Genomic DNA, 23,779 nt, shown 5'->3' on the forward strand with positions numbered 1-23,779 from the left:
AATCCCCGCCCGGGCGCCAACCGCCACCCGGCTTCGGCGCAATGTGGAGGGGCGAGGCCCACGGGCTGTCGGACCGTCACACGATGCCAAGACGCTCCAACGTGTCGAACTCCGCCATTGTGATAGCGAGTTTCGCTGGGTCGAGGCGTCGAGCCCGGGCATAGACAGGCAGGCCGGTGGTCGGAATGTGATGCTCCACCCAGTGCTTGACAGCAACGGCCGAAAAGGTAGGCCGTGTAAGGACCGGGGAATTGGTGAGGAGGCGGGCGAACTCATCGGAGGTCGAGAGCGTGCACGCAAGCCTCGTCGAAGCGGACCCGCTCAGTTAGCACGGAGGAGAACTGAATGTCTCCGCTTTAATGAGCCGCCGATTTTTAACATCCACCAATAGGCCGTTGGCGCAGAGGAAATCAGCGCCCAGCAGGGGGGTGGACACATTCGCCGTGACAAAATCCCATGTAAACCGCTGCCCGCTAAAGCACAGTGCCACGGTCCGTTTGCCAAAAGTCTGAATAGCACTGCCGTTGGCGGCTTCCAGGGCAGGGCCGTGACTCCCGACCTCCTGCTCCAATGCCGACGCAGGTAGAACGCTCACCTGGGCCTCTGTGTCGCAGAGGAAATGACGTCCGGAGTCGGTGTCCGAAATGAACAACAAACTGCCCGAACGGCCGACGCTCATGGCAGTTAACGAGCGCCAGCCATCCCGTTTTCTGACTCGCTGAAGCTGCAGGGTGGCCTGCATGCTTTGGCCTTCGAACCAAACCTGGCGTGGTAAAAGCACAAGCCTGGGGCCTTCCGCCGCTGGGCCGTAATGGCGGCCGCGACAGTGTCCGCCAGCGGCGTAGGCTCGACGGGGCTGGGGTCCCATGCAGCTGCACTACATTGCTGTCTTGTCTGCGGACTTGTCTTGTCTGTGGAGAAAAACTTGTCTGCTTCCCTGGCCAGGGCGCAGAAATCCTTAACGGACGAGTTGGCCAGGGCTGTCCGTACCTGACCTGGCAGCTGTTGCAGGAACAGTTCTTTGAAGAGGAAACATGGTCGGTGGCTGCCCAGGAGAGACAACATGTGGTCCATAAGCTCCGACGGCTTAGAGTCGCCCAGCCCGGGTAGAGAAAGTAGCTGGCTGGCGCGCTCAGCGTCTCGTACTTGCGGTCCTTCGGAGGATTCTGGAGAAGGCTCACCACTCTGGTCGCAGTGGAGCCGCTGAGCGCAGACATGACATAATAATACTTTGTGTCGTCAGCAGAAATGCTCCAAATGGCGAATTGGGCCTCAGCTTGTGCGAACGAAACGGCCGCTTGTTGTTCCCAAAACTCCGGCAGTTTAATCGAAACTGCGCTTGTCGCCATGTTCGTTTGAAGCTCCGAAAACGTTCGAGACAAGACGGGGTCACCAATGTAGGAGTTGCGGATGACGAAGGGGGCGAGACACTTCTCAGCTTGTTCAAAGCTCCTTTATTCCAACAGAACTAACTCGCGACCGGAACTCATCCATCTTTTATTATGCAAAATCACTCTTCAGGGGGCGTGGCTCCAACAACCGAGCGCACGCCACGCCCACACCATCAATAGCCCCACTGGTCCCGTGCCTGTGGATAATGTCCCAATGGGGTAACCCCCACAATATTTATATGTGTTTATATGTGTATATATATATATATATATATATATATATATATATAATATATATATATAGTATATATATATTATATATATATATGTATACATATATATATATATGTATACATATATATATATATATGTATACATATATATATATATATATATATATTATATATATATATACTATATATATATATATATATAATATGTATATATATATATATATATATATATATATATATATTATATATATATATATATATATATATATATATATATGTATGTATATATATATATATATATATATATATATATATATATATATATATATATATATATATATATATATATATATATATATATATATATATATATATGTGTATATATATATATATATATATATATGTGTATATGTGTATATATATATATATATATATATATATATATATATATATGTCCATGTATGCAACCCAGTGCTATGTCAGGGAATAAATCGACTACCCTCACTGGCTTGCCAGTGGGGAGCGTGACTGTGACAACCTGCAGAACTAAAAACAATACCTGTTAAAGGGCAGATGAGCTCCATTAGGGAGCCAATATAAGCCATTCCTCACCTTATCCACAGATGTCCTTGCTGCCTTCTTCTTCTTACCATACAGGTGCAGCAACAACCCCGCATCTGGCTGCCTCCCTCTATCCTTGATCGTCTCTATCCTCTTCCAAACCTCCTTATTTTCACCATCTGCCTTTGCTACTTCCTCCGTCCACCATACCTGGTTTCTATCCCTCGATGATGCCCCCTTTCCTGGCATCCTTCCACACAACACTTCTGCAATTCCCCTAAATGCCTCTCCATACTTCTTCCACTCCTTCTCCAAACCTTCCGCTTCTTCGCTGTTTCTCATACCTGGCCATCACCCTCTCCTTGTACTCTATGGCGACGTTTCCCCTACACTACCCCCACCTAGTAACCTTCTGAGCTCTGCTCTTAACCTCCATCCTTTTCTTCATCCTCACCACAAACACCTCAGGCTTGTGCTGCATGGTAACATGCTCTCTCGCCACTGCCTTGCAATCCTTAACCCTCGACAGCTGTCACTTCCTTATCACGACAAAATCAAATTCTGTTCTGTGCTGTTCACTCCTAAAGGTAATCTTGTGGCTTTCCCACTTTTGAAAAAAATGAACCAGCTATGGCCATTCAATTCCCCACCACCAGCTCCATCAGCTCTTGAACTTCTCTATTGCTCGTTCCCAACCAAATTTACCAACACATTCCTCTTCACCCGGCTCCGCTACTCTGACATGTGCGTTAACGTCTCATGCAATACACAGCCTCACCTCCATCTCAACCATTCCCATCATCCTCCACAGTGCGTCCCTGAAGTCCTGCTTCTCTGTCCTACACCTTTCCATTTGTAGCGCATATATACTGACATAACACACACCATTTTCCTCTGTATCACCATCCATGTCATAACTATCCATCCTTCCCTCCTTTACTCTGACCACTTACTTCCTGATCTTCCGATACTATTATTCCTATGCCATTCATTACTCCTTCCATCCCCACCTGTGTGCAACAACTTGTATCCTCCTACCAACCTCCTCGCTCTGTCCCCTTTCTATCTGGTCTACTGCACGCATAACACTTCCAACCTCTGCATCATCTCTGCCATCTCAATCACATCAACCTCAATGTGTGCTCCACCTCAAACAGGCTTTGTTCCTGACTCCAAAATTCTCCACAACTCATCTGCAAGTGGCTGGAGTGGCAGCCTGAAATGGCATATCACCACCATAATCTGAAAGAGAGAAGGATACAGCATTAGAAACGACAGCATATTAGGCTGCTCAAATAGTCCACTTTCTTCGAAACACCCTGTATGTATATTCAGAGTTGGTTTATGCCTTTCCGATATGATGTAGCGTAAATATATACACGCACGGTATAAATTGGTTAAAACAGGGCATACATAGGGACAGAATAACAACCAGTGAAACTAAATGCCTTCCACAGCACTCTTGTTCATTATTTGCATACTAAGTGAATTTACCAGTCACATGGAAGGATGAATTTAGTTAGAAAAGAATCATCACAGGATGAAAGTTGAAAGTGAATAATTTGTTATGATGAGGCATGAACCCCTCAATGGGTTAATTCCCCCAGAATTATGGATGGGTTAATTCCTCCAGAATTTCCATATTTAGTGTGACTTGTAATATATTCGAACCATCATTGTATCATTTGATGTATGTACAGGGCCCCGTGAGGGGTGCTGATAGGTGTGACGATTTTCAGAAAACTCGTACACAGTTATTTTTAGTCTAATTTTTTTTTTTTTTTTTTTTTAAAGACTACATATATAATGCCATTTAATACACTGTAACAAAGACATTTAAAAAATGTAATTCATGTTTGAATTGGGTATAACAATGCAAGTGGGGGGTCTAGCGCATGCGTGATGGCTGTTGGTTACTCGTAGTTAGGCGCCATTTCAGTAGCCATGGAGCTGTGGACGATTGAACATCGTGTCTTTGTTGTTGAGACGTTTATTCAAACGGGTAGTTCGGTGGTGCTTACACAGCGCAGATTTCGTACTCACTTCAATGTTGGTCGACGTGGCGCCGTTCCGTCTCGAAACACAATATTGAAGTGGGTAAAAAACTTCAGGACAACTGGATCTGTGAGGCCGGGAGCAGCTCGGGGAGGTGATCGAATCGTTAGGACCCCGGAAAACATCGAAAGGGTTCGACAAGCTGTGGAGGCCAGCCCTCGTCGGTCAGCGGTACGGCACGCTCGCGCTCTACGGATGTCAGACGGATCAGTTCGTCGAATTTTGCACTTGGACCTTCATTATCACGCGTACAAAATCATGGTGGTTCAAGAACTGCAGCAGAATGATTTCGTACGGCGGTTTACGTTCGCAGAAAGAATGCTGGAACTGCTGAGGGATGATGAAAGGTCTATGGACAACTTTTCCGCACGTCTGCAAGAATGCTTGGACAAGAACGGCCGCCATTTAGATGATGTCATTTTTCAAACATGAATTACATTTTTAAAATGTCTTTGTTACAGTGTATTACATGGCATTATATATGTAGTCTTCAAAAAAAAAAAAATTTGAAATTCGACTAAAAATAACTATGTACGAGTTTTCTGAAAATCGTCACACCTCCCTGACGGACCCTGTATATATATATATATATATATATATATACACATATATATATGTATATATATTGTGAGAAACCCCCGGTGAAACCACCTTTGTTCTCACCCAAATGAGTGCCCCGCCCACCACTGACGTAACCTCGTTGGAGCCTCACGCGATTGGGAGGCGAGTCGGGACGTGATTGGTGGAGGGTCAGAGAGCGCGGCCGCCATCTCATGATACGGACGCAGCTCGGAGGTTCGAGGCCTCGAGGCGAGGGAACTTTCGTTACGCCTCACGACAGCGAGTGGTGCTGATCGTTTATAGTTATGGATTGTACGAGTGAGTGATTCCGGAAGAGAACGAGTGATTCCCGGAGATCGTAGATTGGAACTGTGAGTCCTATATTGCCTGCTTCGTGTTGGAGCTCCTGGCCGACCGTTCCTGGCGGCCTTGTGTGGTATTCCATCCTGGTATCCTTCGAGTCCCGGAGCTCGTCGATTGGAGCCGCGAGGATCTTACCTGCGTCCAGTTGGAGCGTCTGTGGCCGACAGTTCCTGCCGGCTTGTGCAGCATATTACCTTTTGTTACCTTTCATGGTTTTTGTGATCGAGCCAATAAATAATCGTGCTTTACCCCTAGAAGGCCGATTAAAACACAATTGTGTTTATTGCGTCTCTTTTGGTTCCCTACGTGGATTACTTGAAGCCCGGACATTTACGTCCGTATTCCGTGCTGGGATACATTCCACAGACGGGATCGCGACAAATGGGTTGCTCGTCCTAGGATCATTCAAGTAAGAGCCATTCGATTGAGACGGGAATTCTGCAGTGGACGACATCTTCTGGCATCTGTTCATCGCCTTCTCACCAGCGGACGCCGTCTGGGAGGAACTTTCTCGCCGTAGGACGCTGTCTTGGGCAGAGAAGTGAATAGCCTCGGATCCCTCCAAACAACCGACAAAGAATAAGCGAATAGCCTCGGATCCCTCCAAACAACCGAAAAAAAAAAAAAAAACGTGAGTATTTGTACGTGGTATTTTTCTCATTGGCAATTTGATGTGCGGGTGATATTGCGTAGTTGTGTCGTATTTCCCCAACAGAGCGTTGTGTTTGAGCGTTGTGTTTGAGGTTGTGTTTTGTGCCTGGTCGTATGATAACTCGTAGCCAAGCTATGTCGACCAGGGAAGTGAGAGTTCAACCTGATCATGTTGACAGTCACGTGGGTGGCGAGGTGAGCGACGCAAGCAGCCTTGACCCGGTCACTCAACCCGAGATGTTAGGAAGCGATCCCATCATGACCAAATGCATGCGTTCGCCCTTCTGGACCGGGCTGACTCCGGTTCAACAACTTGACATGTATAACAGGGAGAATGACAGAGCAGGGACAGCAGCAGAGAGAGAGCATGCGGCAGCAGAGGGAGAGCGTGCGGCAGCAGCGAGAGAGCATGCGGCAGCAGAGAGAGAGCGTGCGGCGGCAGCAGAGAGAGAGCATGCGGCAGCAGAAGCTGAACGCGTCAGAGAGCATGAGTTGCGAATGTTGACTGAACGACTGCGGGCAGAGGGGTCTGCTGCAAGAGTCCCGGAAACTGTTCATGTTCGTTTGCCGGACTGGACGGGAGACACGAAGCCAGAAGCGTATCTGGAGATGGCGGAGAAGTTGTTGGCTGCCGGTGGCATTGATGAGAGCTTGTGGGTCGGCCATCTGGTGAGCCATCTATCTGAGAAGGCGAGGGAGGTATATGCGAGGATGGCAACCGAGGACGCAAACAAATACAGGGCATTGAAGGCCGAGATTTTGAATGCCTATGCGGTGTCCGCATGTATTTATAGGAGAAATTTTTTCAGCTGGACTCGTGAGTCCAGTCAAACCTATGAGGAACATTCGCGGGCCTTGTTGGAACAGCTGCAGAGATGGTTCAAGGGGAGCAAGGTGGAGTTACCTCAAGCGGTTGCGGAACTCCTGGTGCGTTACCGTATCGATCAACAGCTTCCGCCTGACTTAGCATTGTTTCTTGTCGACAAAGACACTGTTTCCTTGGCAGACTGCGTCAACCTTATTGATAAACATGTTTTGGCGTGCAAAATGCTGCAAGTCACGCAGTCGCTTCGTAAGACGGAGGAGTCTGCGATCAAGACCGCCCCCCGTCTGCCCGGCGGCTGGATCGAGGGGAAGGGTTCTCCGATGACCTCCACTGGGGGCGCTCGCGAGCCGCAGACCAGGGCAGGGCCCTGGTGCGATTTCTGCAAACGCGTGGGGCACGGTGAAAACCGCTGTTTCTCTAATCCCGCCAGTCCGGCCTACCGAGGCAACCCTCCTGTTAAGTCGGAGGGAGATCAGTGGAACTCATCCGCCGGGCCCTCGCACACGACGGTGGCATCGGTGACCGAGGTCACTGCCACCGGGGCTAATTCCATTCATCCACTGCATCAGGAGTATTCAGGGACAGCCTTAGTGGGTGGCCCCGATTCGATGCTGAAGTTTGAGACCAAATACCTTCGGGATACTGGGGCGACACGGTGTGTTCTCCGGGTGGGGGTAGTTCCGGCCTCTCAGATGCGTTATACCGGCGAGTATACCCTCCTTCGGGGCATTGACCGGGTTCTTGGCCGGTACCCCCTTGCCCTCCTCGAGGTCCGGAGTGACATTTTTAAGGGTCCAGTGACCTGTGTGGTAGTACCCTACTACCCTATACCCGGGGTCTCCTTGCTGATTGGCAATGATGCCATAGCCAGGGAGGAGTCATTGACTCTGACCTGTGGGGGGGTCCCTAGAGCCCAGAGTAAACAGGCGGAGAGAGTGGCGGAGTCAGACATATCTTCACTCTGGCCCGAGGAGCCTAGCGCCTCGACTCCAGTTTCCGACGGTGACGTTGCGTCAGCTGAAGTCCACCCGAGCCTCCCGTCAAGCCAACCTCAGGTGCCGTGCTCCTCAGGGACCGCTCCCGCCATGTCGAGATTCAGCAGGAACGCTAATGCTAAGGTATATGTGGGAAACCTGGGCAATGGAGCAGCGAGAGCCGAGCTAGGGAGGGTCTTCGGGCATTACGGACCACTCCGCAACGTATGGGTTGCTCGGAACCCACCTGGATTCGCAGTTGTTGAGTTTGAAGATCCACGAGATGCTGAAGATTCGGTCAGAGCCCTTGATGGAAGGTTAATTTGCGGATCGCGGGTGTGCGTCGAGATGTCGAATGGCATGTCGCGGCGGCCTCGTTTCAGACGCCCTTTGGTCCGCAGGCCGTTCGACCCGAAAGATCGATGTTACCAGTGCGGTGAAAGGGGTCATTACGCATATGACTGTCGTTCTCGACACCGGAGGAGAACCCGCCGCTCTAGGTCTCGGTCCGTTTCCCTCCTGTAAATGTTTCCCCACCTTGAGTTTGGCTCCCTTGTTTCTCTATTGTGCTTTGGGTGAAGTGTAACTCTTGTGGGGTAGATGTTAATGGGGTGTATGGTGTTTAATATTGTGTGTGAAAAAAAAAAAAAAACTGGTTCATTGTTTACCCTGTTAACGCCTGTTAATTGCCTGTTGCGTTAATAAGTGCGTTATTGTTGCGTTATTGTGTTGCGCCATTGCGTTGCGTTGTATTGTTGCGTTGTTTCGTTATTGTTGTTAACAAGTGTTAGTAATTGTTAATTGCGTTAATTGCCTGTTAGCAATTCCCGCCATCATCTTGCCATGTGATTTGCACCTACTACAAATACTGGTTTTAAAAACGCCGTCTATTCGACGGGGTTTTTACTTAGGGGGGGAGGACTGTGAGAAACCCCCGGTGAAACCACCTTTGTTCTCACCCAAATGAGTGCCCCGCCCACCACTGACGTAACCTCGTTGGAGCCTCACGCGATTGGGAGGCGAGTCGGGACGTGATTGGTGGAGGGTCAGAGAGCGCGGCCGCCATCTCATGATACGGACGCAGCTCGGAGGTTCGAGGCCTCGAGGCGAGGGAACTTTCGTTACGCCTCACGACAGCGAGTGGTGCTGATCGTTTATAGTTATGGATTGTACGAGTGAGTGATTCCGGAAGAGAACGAGTGATTCCCGGAGATCGTAGATTGGAACTGTGAGTCCTATATTGCCTGCTTCGTGTTGGAGCTCCTGGCCGACCGTTCCTGGCGGCCTTGTGTGGTATTCCATCCTGGTATCCTTCGAGTCCCGGAGCTCGTCGATTGGAGCCGCGAGGATCTTACCTGCGTCCAGTTGGAGCGTCTGTGGCCGACAGTTCCTGCCGGCTTGTGCAGCATATTACCTTTTGTTACCTTTCATGGTTTTTGTGATCGAGCCAATAAATAATCGTGCTTTACCCCTAGAAGGCCGATTAAAACACAATTGTGTTTATTGCGTCTCTTTTGGTTCCCTACGTGGATTACTTGAAGCCCGGACATTTACGTCCGTATTCCGTGCTGGGATACATTCCACAGACGGGATCGCGACAATATATATATATATACATGTATATATATATATATATATATGTATATATATATATATATATGTATATATATATATATATATATATATATATATATATATATATATATATATATATATATATATATATATATATATATATATATATATATATATATATATATATATATATCAAGTAATGAACGGCGGTTGGGAATTATATCCACGATATCCATTTTTCCGTTCTCCAATCTATAGCTTTGTCTTTAAAAAAACTCAACGTTTCGGCCAGCCACCCAGCGTGCGCTGAGCCTCCACTAGCCTTCATCAAGAGAAGTTCCCTTGTTCACCTCCTCCCAGATATTCCTGATAGATAGCTATATATATATATATATATATATATATATATATATATATATATATATATATATATATATATATATATATATATATATATATATATACAGTATATATATATATATATTATATATTATATATATATATATATATATATATATATATATATATATATATATATATATATACAGTGGTACCTCGGCTTACGAGTGCCCCAACGTACGAGTTTTTCGGGATACGAGCCGTCGCTCGGGCGGTTTGTTGCTTTGGGATACGAGCCGAGATCCGATGTACGAGCTCAAAAAATTTATTTTTTTGAATTTTCCGGTTGTGGCTTCCGGTTCCGGTCACGCGGTTATCTTGCCGTGAAAGCATCTCTGCTTGGATATAAAACACGCAATCGTCGAAATACATGAGCGAGGAATCTCCTTGCTCCAGCCGGTGACGTCATCGGCGGGGATCCCCGCCTCCAGAGTGGCTGGTCACGTGACCGCCAAAGCGTGTCGCGCGTGCGGGTATAATGAGCTACACCTGTGGATCACGTGACCACGGAAGCACGCCTCGCTTGAGAGGCATGGCTTTCGGTTTGCGTTTTGCTTTATAAGGCGCGATAAATGGGCTTTTGAGTGTTAGCGGTTCATGGCGTTGACGGTTCATGGCGGTTCATGGCGGTTGACGGTTCATGACGGTTCATGACGGTTCATGACGGTTCATGACGGTTCATGGCGTTGACGGTCAAAAACCCATTACATCAATTTTACCAGGCACTGTACAGTAAGTACAGTGGACACCAAATGCACGGTGGAAGGCTAGAAGTAGAAGATCGTCCAAGACAAGTGAGAATAAGCCATACTTTGGAGGAGATGACGTCATTCGCTGGTCCGATAACCAAAGATGTGGTATAAAAAACCAGGTGAGCTAACAATGCAGCAATGAAGGAATTCGGCCAAGGCACCGGCACACAACGACCTACCTACATCGAAAGACTCAATGCCAATGGTGACAGAAGCCAAGACGGCCGGCTTAAACACCGCCGAAAGACCACGGTGTACCAACTTACGATGCAGAACATCTTGCACTTAATATGATGACAACAGGTGCCATCCTCTGACGTACCATTACAGGTACAGGTACAGTACACGTGAGCACAGAGCAAAAGTTCACTGAAACCGAGATTAAGAAAAAAGAAAAAACACCTCGTGGTCCGTGCTCGATATCCGAGTTTCAATCTTTTCAAACACATGATGCTCTCGGTCACGGTATCTCCTGCGAGCTGCTTCTCCTTCAACCACACAAACAACAACTTCTCCATATCTTCATGGATAGAGGTCCGGAGCTTTGAAATAATCGTAACGCCCTTGGCTGGCGTTATAGCCTTTATGGACTCCTTCTGCTTCAAAATCGTACATATCGTAGAAGGAGTACGATCGTACTGCCTCGCCAAGTCGACAACACGCACACCTCACCTGGCATGCTCTTCTCCTCTGCTTAATAAAACCAGTTTATTTCTTTACATTCTCTTGTATTATGTACAGTATATACGAGGTCGTGCTTGTTTATACATTATTTGTTATTTATAAAGTACATTTTTGTTATTTAAAAGCACCTAACAAAAAAAATTGGTGTTTTTTTTTTGAGGCTGGAACGGATTAATAGCATTTCAATGCATTTGAATGGGAAAATTTGCTTTGACTTACGAGCGATTTGGCTTACGAGCTCCGTCACGGAACGGATTAAACTCGTAAGCCGAGGTACCACTGTATATATATATATATATATATATATATATGTATGTATATATATATATATATATATATATATATATATATATATATATATATATATATATATATATATATATATATTATATATATATATTATATATATATATATATATATATGTATGTATATATATATATACATATATATATATATATATATGTACAGTGGAACCTTGACTTACGAGTTTAATTCGTTCTGTGACCGAGCTCGTAACTCAAATTGCTCGTATCTCAAATCAAATTTCCCCATTGAAATGCATTGAAATGCTATTAATCCGTTCCAGCCCGCCAAAAACCACACCAATTTTTTTTTAAATATACAGTATATATAAAAATATCTCGCGCTTTATATTTCACCTGTATGCAGCATACAAGTTGGCAGGATGGCCTGGACTGGAGGTACGCACACTTGACTCTAAAGTCTAAACTGTCCAGCCTGGGTTTGAATCCCGACCCAGCTATAACCTGTCATGGGTGAATCACAGGCAGGGTGATTCATCAATGTGTGTACCGCTAAACTGGGCGCCCCGTTTGCGTCCCATTAGTTGTTGGATGTTAAGGATCTCACCGTGTTTTCCACAAAGAGAAGGCGAGCTATCGCCGGCACTCTGAACAAGTTGTGGCCTGGCATGGCATGAACATGAAAACATGAACATGAACATGAAATGTTCGACATGAACATGAAATTTTCCAAAATAACCAAAATGCGAAAACAAAAATGCAGCGCTATACGACAGAGATACTGTACGTGCACGGCAAGATAACCACGTGACCAGAACCCACCTGGCGGCGTAAACTCAAAATAACCGAAATGCGAAAACTAAAATGCAGCGCTATACGACAGAGATACTGTACGTGCACGGCAAGATAACCACGTGACCGGAACCCACCTGGCGGCGTAAACTCAAAATAACCGAAATGCGAAAACTAAAATGCAGCGCTATACGACAGAGATACTGTACGTGCACGGCAAGATAACCACGTGACCGGAACCCACCTGGCGGCGTAAACTCAAAATAACCGAAATGCGAAAACTAAAATGCAGCGCTATACGACAGAGATACTGTACTTGAACGGCAAGATAACCACGTGACCGGGTGGCGAAAGCTCGTAACTCGGATCTCGGCTCGCATCTCAAAGCAATAAACCGCCCGAGCGACGGCTCGTATCTCGAAAAACTCGTAAGTTGGGGCACTCGTAAGTCAAGGTTCCACTGTATATGTATATATATATGTATATATATATGTATATATTAGGGTAGTGCTCAAAATAATTTTTTGAACATATTTACTGGACATGGCTTTATGTTGTTCCTTTTGTTCCAAAATGAAAAGACACCAAATATGAAAGCAATCTGATTTTATATAGGGGTGCCACATCAGCCTTCAAACTAAAGGTGTCTACAAAACTTTTCTATATATGGATCGAAAGCAAAACCAGAAGTTTGTTTTATGAAAATCCACCCTCCACTCACTTTCTTTGTATTCTAGCAAACACAAGTTACAATAGCTGCACAAATAGCACTATATTGCTATGAAAACTCAAATTCAATGATAACAATCCAAATGTTCAGTTCATAAAAGAGACACCATATCACATAATATTAAAAAACCCAAATATAATGAGAAATGTAACTCCTATTTCTGGGCCTGTTTCACCACTGTTGCCTTCTTGGCATCGGGGTACATCTTCCTGTGAGCAGCAACAACTTGGAGCAGAGCTTGCTTTTGCTCTTCATCCTTTGTAAGGAGCTTATTGTAGTCTTGTATCAATGCGACACCCCTTTCTGCCCTGTCGTTCACCACGACTAAGCCACTGGCGGCTTTCTTTGCTTCCTGAAAGCTGGTTTCTTGCTCCCATGAACCAGGATCCTTATCCATCCAATCAGTTGGGGTCCCTAGGATGCTGAAGAAATGCTTGGTGTGTTTTGTTATGAGGCCAGCGATTGACAGGGCGGTTCCTCGTTTGATAGCTGGTCTCTTTGGAGAGGGGTTTTCACCGTCATTTTTCAATGCTTCAATCATATTGATCTTGCTTTCTTTGTCAATTCTGGTGTCAAAGAATGCAAATGCCACTAGTACTGGGCTCATGTACCACGTGTGGCGGCCAATGGCCTTCAAGGCTGCCTGAGCCATCTTCTGATTGATTTGTTCAAACTTTTCCAACTTCTTGAAGAGGTTAATGTCATTCAGGGGAGCCTCAATAGCTTGTGGAGCCCGAAACCAAGCCTGTACATACACAAGGCAGACAAAAATGTTGAAGGCTCGGAGTTCTCTCGCCTCTCGAAGTGTCAAGTGGAACTCTGACCGAAACATGAACACCTGTAGTGAATATAGTGCTTTTGCCATCCATCTGGCTCTGTGCATTGCTCCTGGAGCCATGATCCGGATTCCACGAGGTGGGATTCCTCCCATGTAGATGACAGTCAGTTCTAGGAGTTCACGATAATCATCTCGTGGCTGCTGATCTTTCAAACACACAAGAACGTTTTTGCTTCCAACACAGTGTCTACAGATCCCATTGAAGCCTTCCTCTCTGAGAATTGATCGTGAAGAAACTTCCTGTCCTCGGGGTTGGTGATTATGGCCTCCGAATCTGCATGCCTAAGATCAAACGTCTTCTCCAAGGAGGCCTTGAAGGATGCTTCCTTTTTCTCTTGGGTCGCACCACCCCGCTTTGCACCTTTTTGGAGGCTCCTCCATTCTTCATATAGCCTCTCCAAACGATGGATGCAGTGCTGCTTCGTCGTTGTAGGTAGGTGAGCTTTTTCCCAGAACTTCACAACCTCTTCAATGGTGAGGGTTGCACTCTCCCGGGCAGTGCGATTCTCCTTCTTCAGGTGATGGAAAAACAGGACAAGAGATTGATGCACAGTCGGGAGCTTGGCACCTTTGATGGCATCTCCAGAAGTGGACCCAATGAGATACACATTATCCTGAGCCCGAGTTTTCAATGAAACACTGGTACTAGCACATGCCATATCTGCAAAATAAGCAAGAATGTGGGTAAAATCCTGTTAATTCTTACTCCACAGGGTCACTCTCTACAAAAGAGCCACAGTCAATAAGTTAGGCCTACATATTACACACTAAAAAAGCGTACACCTGACCCCGGGAACCTGTACAAAACATGCATGAAAATTGCCCAGATAGTGATCATAGGAAGTCTCAAAACTGTATGTATAATATATTGTATATATATAATGTATAATGTGTATTTATGTATATTTATTATTTAATGTATATTTACTATATTATTTTTAATATTATATTTAATGTATATATATAATTATGTATTTATTTTGTGTATATACAGCCCAAAAAATGGGAATTCCTATTTTTGCATGGGGGAAAATTCATCACTGATGTGGCACCCCTAAATATTATTGGATTCCATTCAAATTTGGTGTGGTTTCCTTTGACACCAAAAGGAACAAAAATAGACCATGTCCCGGAGAAAATCTGCATTTTGCTTTTTTGAAGCCCACCCTAGTATATACATATATATATATATATGTATATATATGTATATATGTATATATATATATATGTATATATATGTATGTATATATATATATATATATATATATATATATATATATATATATATAATTATATTGTTGCGGATCTCAATGCCGGCCTTCCCCTTTACCAAGGGGGGATTAGTCCCCTTGTCTTTTATTAGCCGACAGGACCCGGGACCTATGACGTCCTTCCCGGACAGCGTTAAATAGGGTTTTAGGACTATGAATTCGCTATTACCTAAGTACTAACTCTGGCCGGAAACGAGGAAATAAGCCCCGCCCGAATCACGGGTGTTAGTGGAAACGCCGAGCGGTAGCGACCCGTGACCCGGACCGTTATCAAGGACTAAACCCGATTCAAGCGGTTCGTAATCGTGCCACACTTACCCAATGGAGGAAATGACTAAAACAGTCGGATTTGGAAGAAAGGAATAACACAATTTATTTACACTTTGTACAATGAGAAGAAGAAGAAGAATACACAGTGCAGCCTTATACAGTCTTAACTTATCCCTGGACAAACGGGCCTGTTCACACACAGACACACTCACACGGGGTTGCAGATGAACCGGTCGATGGTCCAGGAATGGCGTCCTGGCAGCTCCTTCTCCGGTCCCCAACTCGCACCGCAACGCAGATGAAACAGACGGCAGTGGCCAGGAACTCTCCTCGTGTCGTTTGGCGCGCACAGGATTATCACGGGATGAATGGCAGGCTGGCTTTTGCAGTTACACTCGCGGCTCAGCTGCGTACGTAATAAGCGGATGGCTCGCAATCGTTCAATTAGCACGAACAATGCGCTTCGCCCTTCTCAACTCCACTGCAGCCACTCCTGTTGCACGAGTCCTTCTGGCAAGTCCTCATAACCCAACTTCAACACCGCGCATCTCTTTCTCATCTCCAGTGGGGGGCCTCGTGCCAAGGGTTTTATTGCCACGCCCTTGGAACCCTCTCAAACTCACCAGACGATTCTTGCCACGCCCTATCAGCCATGCCCACCGAGCTCTGGTTGGCTGGTGCCCTTACCGTCACCGCCTTTGACGTGCTGCTTGACGCGGCCACACCTCGACCTCGCGCTCCTCCCCCTTTTCAGGCCTACCTCGTGGCCACCCGACTAGTTTGAGCGAGCAACGGGCAGCTAACGCTGCTGGCGGCCAAAACGTAACAAACGAGGTGGATTAGCCGAATGGGGCGCGGGATCGAGTTTGCCCATAGATAGCATTGGTAGAATTGAAGGGCGGCTGCAAAATGAAAGGACCTAAGCTTATTATTTCTTTACACAATGCAGATGTCACTAGGGAAATGGCATACTCTTACACATACTATGACATAACTAATTCTAATGGGCCTACGTGTTGCTTGTGGACTAACTATGGGGGCAAACCTTTAACCTTTAATGATGTTATATGTACACTCTCAAAACCGTAACAATATATATATATAAGCAAAGATTTGCGGTTGGGAGTAAATCCAAATGACTCCATGGTAAGATCTCCAACCTTTAATTGAACAAACAATGACTCAACGTTTCGATTAACAACATGTGACAAAGCCACACGCCTCCGTTAATCTTCCTCAAGAGTGATAAAATCATCTCAACATCCCGTTATATGCAAAGTGGGCGGGGTATATGCAAAGTGGGGTGGGCAAAGCTGGACAGCCAATTAAACCGTATCACACCGCTCTCGTGGACTGAGACGTTACTGACCAAATTCAAAAATCAACCGCATATTAACGGCTCAAAATAATCCTGTAACCAATGCTGGATTATAACTCAAGTGTTTAGAAAATCAGGAACAATCATTACATTTAATTAGAAGTTAAACTTGTAAATAATTAAATTGTAAATTAAATTAAAATTGTAAATATGTTAAAGCAAAAATTTTTAAGATAAAATAAAATTGCCATAATATCAAGATCATCACATGTGGCCTTATGCGGTAAAGAGGATTGCGGGGGGCGGGGAGTAATAGGGGGGGATAAAAATGGGGGGGGGGGAACCGGAGGGGGGGTTTGGGAGAGGGGTGGTTTGGAGGGAGGGTGAGGGGGCATATTGTCCGAATAAAAACCTTATGTGACATATTATGTGGACTCGTTGTTCAAAGTACAGAATGCCTGCTTCGTTTACACAAGAGTGGGTCAAACGCTACCGGTAAGTCAACCACCTCTTGTGTGATCGAGGTAACAGTTTCTTCCGTGTGCCAAGCCTCCAAAACACGTCTTCTGTTTCTGTTGGGTGTGGAACCCAAAATATTAACCCTATCCCATAAAGGTGTGTGGCCTTCCTTAAGGCCGTGTTTGGCAATAGCAGATCTGCTGGGATAATTACATTCAAATGCTTTTTGGTGTTCAGCAATACGTTGACCTAAGGTCCTCCCAGTTTCACCCACATACTCAGCACCACAACCACAGGGCACTACGTATACCACCCCTGAGGGTCAAGGTATGACTATATGAGGGTCAAGGACAAGCTTCCGAGGAAGGAGAGGTCAAATAATGACATCATTATTTTTTGGGGAAGAGATCATGTTGCAACCTATGTTTGCCTACCTATATAGTCTGCATCACAGTCAAGACAAACAACTGAAGGATAAATTTCCTGTCACAGCCGAAATAAAGGTTGATAAAAATGACATCGTATGTCACGTGGTCTGGCAGCCATATTGGATATAAGCAAAATCTTTGAAAATATTCTCCTCTTAAACTGCTTAACCGATCAATGCAAATCTTTAACGAATTGATCAACTACCCATGGGAAATGTAGTTTGATAAAAGTCAAATCACTGGTCATCAGTCACTGGTCTGGCAGCCATATTGGATCAAAAAAAAAAACCCTTAAAAAACAGAAGGGTTGGCTTGCTTGGTTGTCCTTCTCAAGACTGCGCAGGGTAAGTATTCTATGAATACCATCTAGTTTTTTGATGTTTTACCTTCTAAAACCTTCGCATACACACCATGTGTGCACCCACCAGGTTTTGATTCATCCCAGCAAGCGGTTCAGGAGCGCATAGAAGTCAAACCCACACGCAAACACAGACTTGTCAAATAATAGTATGATTGTGAAACCAAATTTGTATGAAAAAATATCAAAGGTAGGAAAAATATCAAATGCAGGAGTGTACACAATCATTTTGGTATACACTTCATTTTGGTTATTTTACTTGCAGGGTTGAGGCCGCTGCACTATGCTGCCTGGCAAGGCAAGGCAGACCCCCTACGTCTACTGCTTCGCTCAGGTTCCTCGGTCAACCTGCAATCGGCAGATGGGCAGATCCCTCTCCACCTCGCTGCACAAAATGGACATTTCCAAGCGGTCAGTTATCCGGTTTAACAGCATTCACATCCCTCCTGCACCTTTGCAAATACAGCATATAATATTTTGGTGTTTATTCATGGAAGTATTTTGGTGCTCAGTCAGAGATTCTGCTTCAACACCAGTCCAACCCATGCATCATGAACAATGCGAGCAAGACACCCTTGGACCTCGCGTGTGAGTTTGGCCGCATGCGGGTGAGTGTCAAGCGGTCTGGACCGTTGCTCTGGGATCTTGGCTTTCGGTTTTAGTAGCCATGGCATATATACATTTGATGGATTGCTGTTTGAATGTGGTGAGTCCGTCGCTAGCTGTCCTGGCAGCAGTAGATATGAAAGTTGACATTGGAAAAATGCAGAAATTGCGGTATCTGCAAGGATTATAAAATTAAGTTTCAAAGAATCTTCTTTTCTCTTCTTTTTAATCCATCGTTAATACAGTCGGGAATTTGACAAGCGCCATGTGACGCACAAAGCTGCTGTGTCTGAAAGGTCGCTTTATTGGATGTCGTGGTGAGAAATCACCAACAGCAAGGTCACAGTTCAGGTTCTGTGTTTTAAATTTCAATCCATGGTTGCTGGAGACTTCTCGCTGGAATGGCTTTGATTTGTGAAAATTTGCTTTGCCATTTTGAACTCTGTCCGTGAAGGTAATGAAATGGATGATTGGTTGTTCTTGGAGTCCCTCACTTTGGTTTTATTATTATTAATTTATTTTTAAGGCTATGTCTTATACCTTAACAAAATTCAGTTGACCTTGCTTTTCTTTTCTTCTTTTTTTTGGTATACAGATTCAAGGCTCGTGTAAGAGCTAACACATTAGACACGAAAACATGCACGGACCCATAAAACATACAATAAATAAAGGGAGCGGGAGACGGTGGAGAACAGGGGCGTCGGTAGATCTGTGGAAGGCAGAGGGCCACTTGGGGGGAGGGAAGAGGTACACGGTATAAAGCAAATGAACACTACGAGTAATTTCAGGAAAGAAGTTGGAGATTGAAAGAGGTGGATTTGGGGTGTATTAAAGGGGGTAGAAAAAAATCAAGGTTTCGGATGGGGGGAGATAGAAGATGGTGGTGAACAGTTGTTTTAAAGACCTGGAAGGAGGAGTGGGATTGAAGACAGTGAGGGAGTTTGTTCCAGAGGCAGGATAAAAGAGGAATGAAGGTGAGCAGAGAGTCTTGATTTTGGCAGTTTCACCAGAAGAGGGTTTCTGGCAGATCTTGTGCGACCTGTAGGAATATTTGTGGGACAGAGCACAGAGAGAGCTGGGGGGGCAAGGCCGGAGAGGAGCCGGTAGAAGACAGAAAGACCACCTACCTGCCTGCGGTGAGTAAGTGAAAGGCCCTCGGAGTTAGCTTCATCTCGAGAGATTCCAATGATTCTGAAAGCTTTGGTTTCAACAGCGTGAAGCCGAGCCAGGTGTGAGGCAGGAGCACCGGCCCAGAGGGGAAATCAGTATTCCATTGAGCTGCGGATGAAAGCCTTGTATGTGGTGAGGGAGCTCAGGTGTGCCAAGGAAGGACTTCGCACGACGGAGGATGCCCAGTCGGCGACTGGCTTTGGAGGCCAGCTTGGAAATGTGGTTTTCCCAGGAAAGATCATGGCAGATAGTGAGACCCAAAACCTTGAGTGACAATGTTTTGGTGACTTTGCAGTAGTGTTCATAAGGATAAGGATCAATTTGTTCATTCTAAAATACTTCTTCTGGAGGACAAATCAGTCGCTCTACAGTTAACAATCCTACTATGTATATCAAATAGGGCGATTTTCTGTGGGTGTGTATGTGCGTCTGAAAATCATAGAAAAAAACACCCCTTGACCTCCAAATTTTGCACATGTGCTGCAAAATCCTCCAAATTTTGCATATGTGCTGGGGGTAGCCAGGGTCAGGTCATGGGCACAAAAAAATCCCACCCACCCCCTGCAAGTGGGTGAAATGACTTACAATTTTCTCATGTACACGTGGCACAGTGCAAGTGGTTTACTGACCCCTGCTGGAGACAGAGGGGTTTACTAGGTACGACACAAAATGCATTTGCCCCACTCCCCACAATATCCCACCCACCCCTCCCCCCAGGCTGCAACCAGAGTTAGCGGGTGTTTATAGTGGATGGCATTTTTTTTTTTTTTTTTTTTTTTTTTTTTTGTATACAACATCGAGGCTCGTGAAAGAGCGAACATTAATCACACAGAAAGACAAACCGACACATAAAACATATAACATCGGGAGCGGTAGACAAGATGGGGAGAGAGGGGGAAGGACACAAACACAACATTTGAGAGCAGGGACCGAGAGACATGGAGACATCGAGAGATCTGAGAGAGGGCGAGGGCTTTGGGGGGGGGGGGCATGGGAAGGGGGCGGTGGGAGAGGTATAAAACATATGGACACTGCCAGGACTTCCAGGAAAGAAGTTGGAATTTCAAACAAGGTGGATCCGGGGTGAATTAGCGGGGGTAGAAAAGATCAAGGTTTTGGATGGGGGAAGATAAGAGATGGTGGTGAACAGCTGTTTTAAAGACCTGGAGGGAGGAGTGGGATTGAAGGGAGTGAGGGAGTTTGTTCCAGAGGCGGGAGAAAAGAGGAATGAAAGAGTGAAGGTGAGCAGAGAGCCGAGATTTCGGCAGTTTAACCATCAGAGGGTTGCTGGCAGATCTTGTGCGACCTGTAGGAATATTTGGGGGACAGAGCACAGAGAGAGCTGGGGGTGCAAGGCCGGAGAGGAGTCGGTAGAAGACAGAAAGACCACCTACCTGCCTGCGGTGAGTGAGTGAAAGGCCCTCAGAGATAGCTTCATCGCGGGAGATTCCAATAATTCTGAAAGCTTTGGTTTCAACAGCGTGAAGCCGAGCTAGGTGTGAGGCAGGAGCACCGGCCCATAGGGGAGAACAGTATTCCATTGAGCTGCGGATGAAAGTCTTGTATGTGGTGAGGAGCTCAGGTGTGCCGAGGAAGGACTTCGCACGACGGAGGATGCCCAGTCGGCGACTGGCTTTGGAGGCCAGCTTGGAAATGTGGTTTTCCCAAGAAAGATCATGGCAGATAGTGAGACCCAAAATCTTGAGCGACAGAACTTCTTGGAGAGGATTGTTGAGAAAGTAGATGGGAGGGTTGTCCAGTCGATCTTTTCGGAGAGACATAGTAAGAGTGTGAGATTTGTCAGGATTGAAAGACATGTTCCACTTGTTTGACCAGTCTGTGATTTTGTCCAGGTCTTCAGAGAGTGAGGAGGCAGCAGACTGCCGATCTGAGGGAAGAGGAATGGAGCGGCAGAGAGTGGAGTCATCAGCAAAGAGATAGAGAGGATTTTCGAGAGAGTCAGAGAGATCATTGATGAAGACCAGAAAAAGCACGGGGCCCAGAACACTGCCTTGGGGAACTCCAGCCTGAACAGGAAGAGGAGATGAGAGAAACCCATTCAGGGCCACACGTTGACGACGACTAGAGAGGAAGTCCGCCAGCCATGCGTGGAGATTTCCATGGATACCAAAGGAGGAGAGTTTGGTGAGCAGAGCGGGGTGCCAGACCGTGTCGAAGGCACGTGATATGTCGAGGGAGACAGCTCTAATTTCCTGTTTGGCATTGAGGACCTCCATCCATTGTTGAGACAGCAGAAGCAGCATGTCCAGAGTAGAGTGACCTGGTCTGAAACCAAATTGATGATCAGAGATCAAGCCATTGGAGAAGAGGAAAGATTTCATATCCGAAGCAATGATGGATTCCATGACTTTGCTGATAATTGGGAGAAGGCTGATTGGTCTGTAGTTGCTAGGATCTGTTTTTGCACCTTTTTTGTGCAAAGCGGTGATGTTGGCTGATTTCCAAGCAGATGGCAGTTGACCTTGAGCAAAAGAGAGGGTGAAGAGAACAGAGAGAGGGTGAGATAGAGCAGCAGAGCAGGATTTTAGGACCCGTGGGCTGATGCCGTCGGGTCCAGTTGCAGAATCAGAGTCGAGGGTTGACAGAAACTTTTCCACCTTGTCAGGAGGAAAGGACACGGAGTCCAGGAGCAGCAGGGTACGACTGGGTATGGTGGGTACAGAGAGGGATGGGTTTGGGACACAAGATTTAGAGGCAAACACAGAGTTGAGGCATTCAGCTTTTTCACGTGCGGAGTCAGCTGTGTAGCCGTTTGAGGTAAGGGAGGGGATGGAGGGGGAACAAACACCAGAAACGGATTTGACCAGACGCCACCAGGATTTGGAAGAGGGAGACAGATAAGAGAGTTCGGTCTTGAGAACGGAGAGATATTGTTTCCTGGCTCTCCTGAGGGTGGACACACACTTGTTTCGGGCTTTGTGAAAGGAAATGAGATTTCCTTCCGTTGGATTTGCTTTCCAGGAGACGAAGGCAAGTTGTTTCTGGGCAACAGCCTCACCACAAGATTCCGTGTACCATGGACGGGAGGAAGGGTATGACAACTGACGACGAGATGGGATAAATCTGTGCATGAGAGAGAGCAATTTACTTTGGAAGAATTCCCAGGATGAGTTGATGTCAGAGGTGGTAGAGATGGGAGACCAGTCCAGATGATTGATGGCTGCTTGAAGACCGTGCCAGTTGGCCTGAGTGAAATGCCAGACTCGTCGACGCTGAGCAGGCTCCCTGAGGATGGTCAGAGAGATGTCCACTTTAACAAGGACATGATCAGATGATCCGATCGGAGCAGAAGAAGAGCAGCAGACATTTTCAGGGAAGTTAGTTATAACCAAGTCCAGAAGAGAAGATGCTCCGTTGACTGAGATCCGGGTCGGGAAATTGACAGATTGTGTCAGTCCCAGTGAGTCGCAGAAGTCCTTTGCTGAGGAGCCATGGCTGGTGAGAGAGGTACCCACACCCAGCCAACTGGCATGATGACAGTTGAAATCACCACATATGAGGAAGAGAGAGTTGGGATGAGTAGATAGAAGCTGGTCCATATCATCAGACAGCGAGATGTAGATGGAATCATCACTGTTTGGTGGACGGTACAACACACATATGAACAAGAGGTGGGAGCGAAGGGGAAGCCGTAGCCAGAGGTATTCCTGGGGGTGAGGTGGAGAGAGTGCAGTGCAGGGCGAGTGAGGAAGAGAGTTTTTGATAAAGATAGCAACCCCGCCTCCAGGACGAGGCTCAGGTCTATCATACCGGAGGAGGGAGTAGCCCGGGAGAGATACTATGGAATCAGAGACATCATAAAGGAGGAAAGTTTCTGTTAAGCAGATCACGTCTGGTTTGACAGAAGCAACCTGTATGGAGAGATCAGTTAAGTTTGAACGAAGGCCCCGGATGTTTGAGGTCCATACCGTTAATGAAGAGGAAGGGGGAGCATCAGATACAGAACAGGGGGGAGGAGGGGTAGGGTAAGATGTGGAAGAGGTGGAAGAGGTAGGGAGAGCTGTTGAAGGTGTGTCAGAGATTTCAGAATAGCTCGGAGAAAGGGAAGGATGGGGCGGACAAAAGGTTTGATGGTGATTGGGTGAGCCACAATGAGGTGTTATTTGAGGAGGGGGAAGAGCGAGGCAGAAGGTTGGGGGAGATGGAGGTGAGAGTTTGAAGGGGGAAGAAGCGGGGAGGACGCTTTGAGGAGGGGGAGTGAGAGGGGGGAAATTGAGAAGCAATGAGGG

At 46.2% G+C, this 23,779-nt stretch overlaps 1 protein-coding gene across 2 annotated transcripts in view; it reads left to right on the plus strand.

Annotated features, from left to right (window-relative positions):
• Positions 1-23,779, plus strand: part of LOC137426860 (caskin-1) — a 313,044-nt gene that overhangs the window by 163,704 nt on the left and 125,561 nt on the right. For both annotated transcript variants that reach the window (XM_068115825.2, XM_078778949.1), the window contains exons 4-5: positions 18,019-18,164; positions 18,266-18,361. In XM_068115825.2, the coding sequence (XP_067971926.2) occupies positions 18,019-18,164; positions 18,266-18,361 (242 nt within the window). The remainder of the gene's footprint in view (positions 1-18,018; positions 18,165-18,265; positions 18,362-23,779) is intronic.

Source organism: Myxine glutinosa, chromosome 5, assembly GCF_964187855.1.
Source record: "Myxine glutinosa chromosome 5, kmMyxGlut1.1, whole genome shotgun sequence".
In the NCBI taxonomy this organism is placed as follows: Eukaryota; Metazoa; Chordata; class Myxini; order Myxiniformes; family Myxinidae; genus Myxine; species Myxine glutinosa.